The sequence below is a fragment of the Littorina saxatilis genome, linkage group LG14, assembly GCF_037325665.1.
Source record: "Littorina saxatilis isolate snail1 linkage group LG14, US_GU_Lsax_2.0, whole genome shotgun sequence".
Classification (NCBI taxonomy): Eukaryota; Metazoa; Mollusca; class Gastropoda; order Littorinimorpha; family Littorinidae; genus Littorina; species Littorina saxatilis.
Window position 1 is genome coordinate 13,658,293 of NC_090258.1, and position 2,500 is coordinate 13,660,792.

General features: G+C 38.7%; 1 protein-coding gene across 1 annotated transcript in view; it reads right to left on the reverse strand.

Annotated features, from left to right (window-relative positions):
• Positions 1 to 2,500, reverse strand: part of LOC138946860 (cubilin-like) — a 24,151-nt gene that overhangs the window by 131 nt on the left and 21,520 nt on the right. Inside the window, exons 15-16 of the mRNA XM_070318262.1 lie at positions 2,053 to 2,284; positions 1 to 38 (exon numbers count right to left, since the gene is read on the reverse strand). The exon at positions 1 to 38 is cut by the window's left edge and continues 131 nt beyond it. Of these exons, the coding sequence (XP_070174363.1) occupies positions 1 to 38; positions 2,053 to 2,284 (270 nt within the window). The remainder of the gene's footprint in view (positions 39 to 2,052; positions 2,285 to 2,500) is intronic.

Consider the following 2,500-nt stretch of genomic DNA (forward strand, 5'->3'; position numbering starts at 1 on the left):
TGGATATTATCTTTGGTACAGCTACTGCTCCACACAAACTGTTGAAATAAAAGATAGTACAGGTGGCTTGTTTAAAAACAGTCAGAATTGTAAGACACATGATTTCAACATAGCACAAACTCTTTTTTAAAACACTGTGTGGCATTTTCTAAACATGCAATTTGGGAATCTTGTCGAGAAATCTTTACGAACAAAAATCATTTATGTCTTGACACGAATTCTTTATTGCTATAAGTTACTGCATCTGGTCAAATGAGCTGTGTTACTCCAGAACTTCTATTTACATCCTTTATTCCTCATGCTCCTAACACTGTTCATTGGTTTGAACCAGTCACATCTCTCAGGCCTTAATTCTATTTACTTTCAAGTACTTGCGAAAGAGCACACGAAAAATAGAGCTTTTAAAGCCACTTACATGAACAAAGAATACCTGTTTCATTCTATATTTCTGAGTTCGGAAATATTAGAGGGGGGCACAAGCACCAAGGTTTAAAAACAATACAACTCAGAAGGTACGTACGGATTCCATAGAAACCTTTGCACAGGGAAACTAGATTATGACCGAAATAACCTCTTCAGATTTCAGACCTGAGAACCCATACAATTTCGCCGTATTGTGTACGCATGATTGTCTGGAATACGAGAAGTAGGGTTAGTGGGAAAAATACGACGAGAAAAATTCTTAGACTAGGGGAAGGGCTCCTAATATGGACCACTTTTTGTTTCATGCTAATAACTAGCTTGTTTTCTTGCGAAGAAGTTTCATTTTGTGTTTGGTAATCCTTCTCTCTTAAGTGAACCGTCAGGCCTAATTAGAGTGAAATAGCTTTGATAGACATTCAGCAAAAATTAAATACAGAAAAAATCACAAATGGTCCATATTAGGCGCCCAGGCTCCTAATATGGACCAGTGAAGCGGCCTTCACGAAACACTGTCAAAAGCCCCCTATACTTCAAAATAACATGATACAACTTATTGTGCATGTCAGACTAATTCAAATATGCTTTAGATTTATCTGTTTCGGGTTGATGAGAGCATTATTTGAAGCACACCAGGAAACTAAAGAAGCATATCAAAAACAGAGTGAAAATAAGTGAAATTATCAACTTTCACAAAAAGAAGACAATTTGATATATTTTTTTGAAAGCTCGAGGGCTAGTTATAGGTTATTTTCAGCAAGCTTCTTAATGCATTGATGAAAATAGCCTTTAGCTTTTATTTTCTTCGATTTGTTGAAGGTGGTCCATATTAGGGGACTCACACATACTTTGAGATTTTGCTATTATTTTTTGTTTGCAGTAGAAACTCGGGGTCAAAACTGCTAAAATGTAACAAATACGGGTCTTAGCTGGCATATATAGCAATTTATGTGTGATAAAAGCTTTGGCTGTGGACAGAAACGACTCCGTTTTAGGCGTCAAATTTAGAGTGAACGCTGCCAAAAGTGAAAAAAAGAGAAAAAGCCTAACGGTTTTGAGGTTTGTGTTTCTGCAACTGTTTTGACATGTGCAAGTTATCCAGAGAGGGTGAATACAGCGAATGAAATTGTTTTTAGCGCTCTAGCGCTGTTACTTTGTCAGATCAAGAGGTGGTCCATATTAGGAGCCGGTCCATATTAGGAGCCCTTCCCCTACTTTTCTTCACAAGCGCATCCCAAAGCCAATCCAGTATGTTGACACATGATTACAGTTTTTGTCAGTAAACATTGAAAGAAGCATCTGTTTTAAACGTTTTGATTAATGTAATTAACATAGCGACGGACGCGTGTGAAACATGTTTGAATCATGGATGTTCAAATGCTGTTTTGAGTACGCTTATTTTTCTGAAAAAAAGTTTGCTTGAGAATACTCCAAGTGCAAAACACGGGTTCCCAGGTTTGAGATTTGTTTTCTATTTTTTTCAGAAAACATAAATCAACGGCAAGATATAGAGTACACACATGTCAAAACACACAACTACCTTAATTTCCGCTTAACACAATATCACGGTGTGAGACATATACCCGGTTTTCCGACAACATTCATGTTTAACTGGACATGACCTATACTCACGTTTCGATGACTGTGCTGGCATCCACGTTTTCTCCGTCATAGACGCGCACTTGAGCCCCATAACAATCATAAGTGCTCTTCTGACCAACGGCGAAGTCTTGGAATGTGAGTTCCACGATTCCAAAAGGCACGGTGATGGTCCACACACAGTAGGTGAAACGAGCGTACTGTACGGGGTAGCCGGGTGACGCTAAGAATCCATCGATTGAAGTCAGCGTCGTGGATTTGCACTCTATACAAATCAACATGAACAAAGATCCAGTTTAACGGTAAATATCTTGATCGTTTTGCTTCATGCAATTGTACCGTTCGTCTACTGTACCGTTTACCCCAGAGAACCATTTACAACTTGTTTTCACAGGTTGTGAGGGCAGGTGGTATGCACGTACACACGCACGCACGTATGCACGAAATTACACGAATAGACACACACAGACATACACAAACA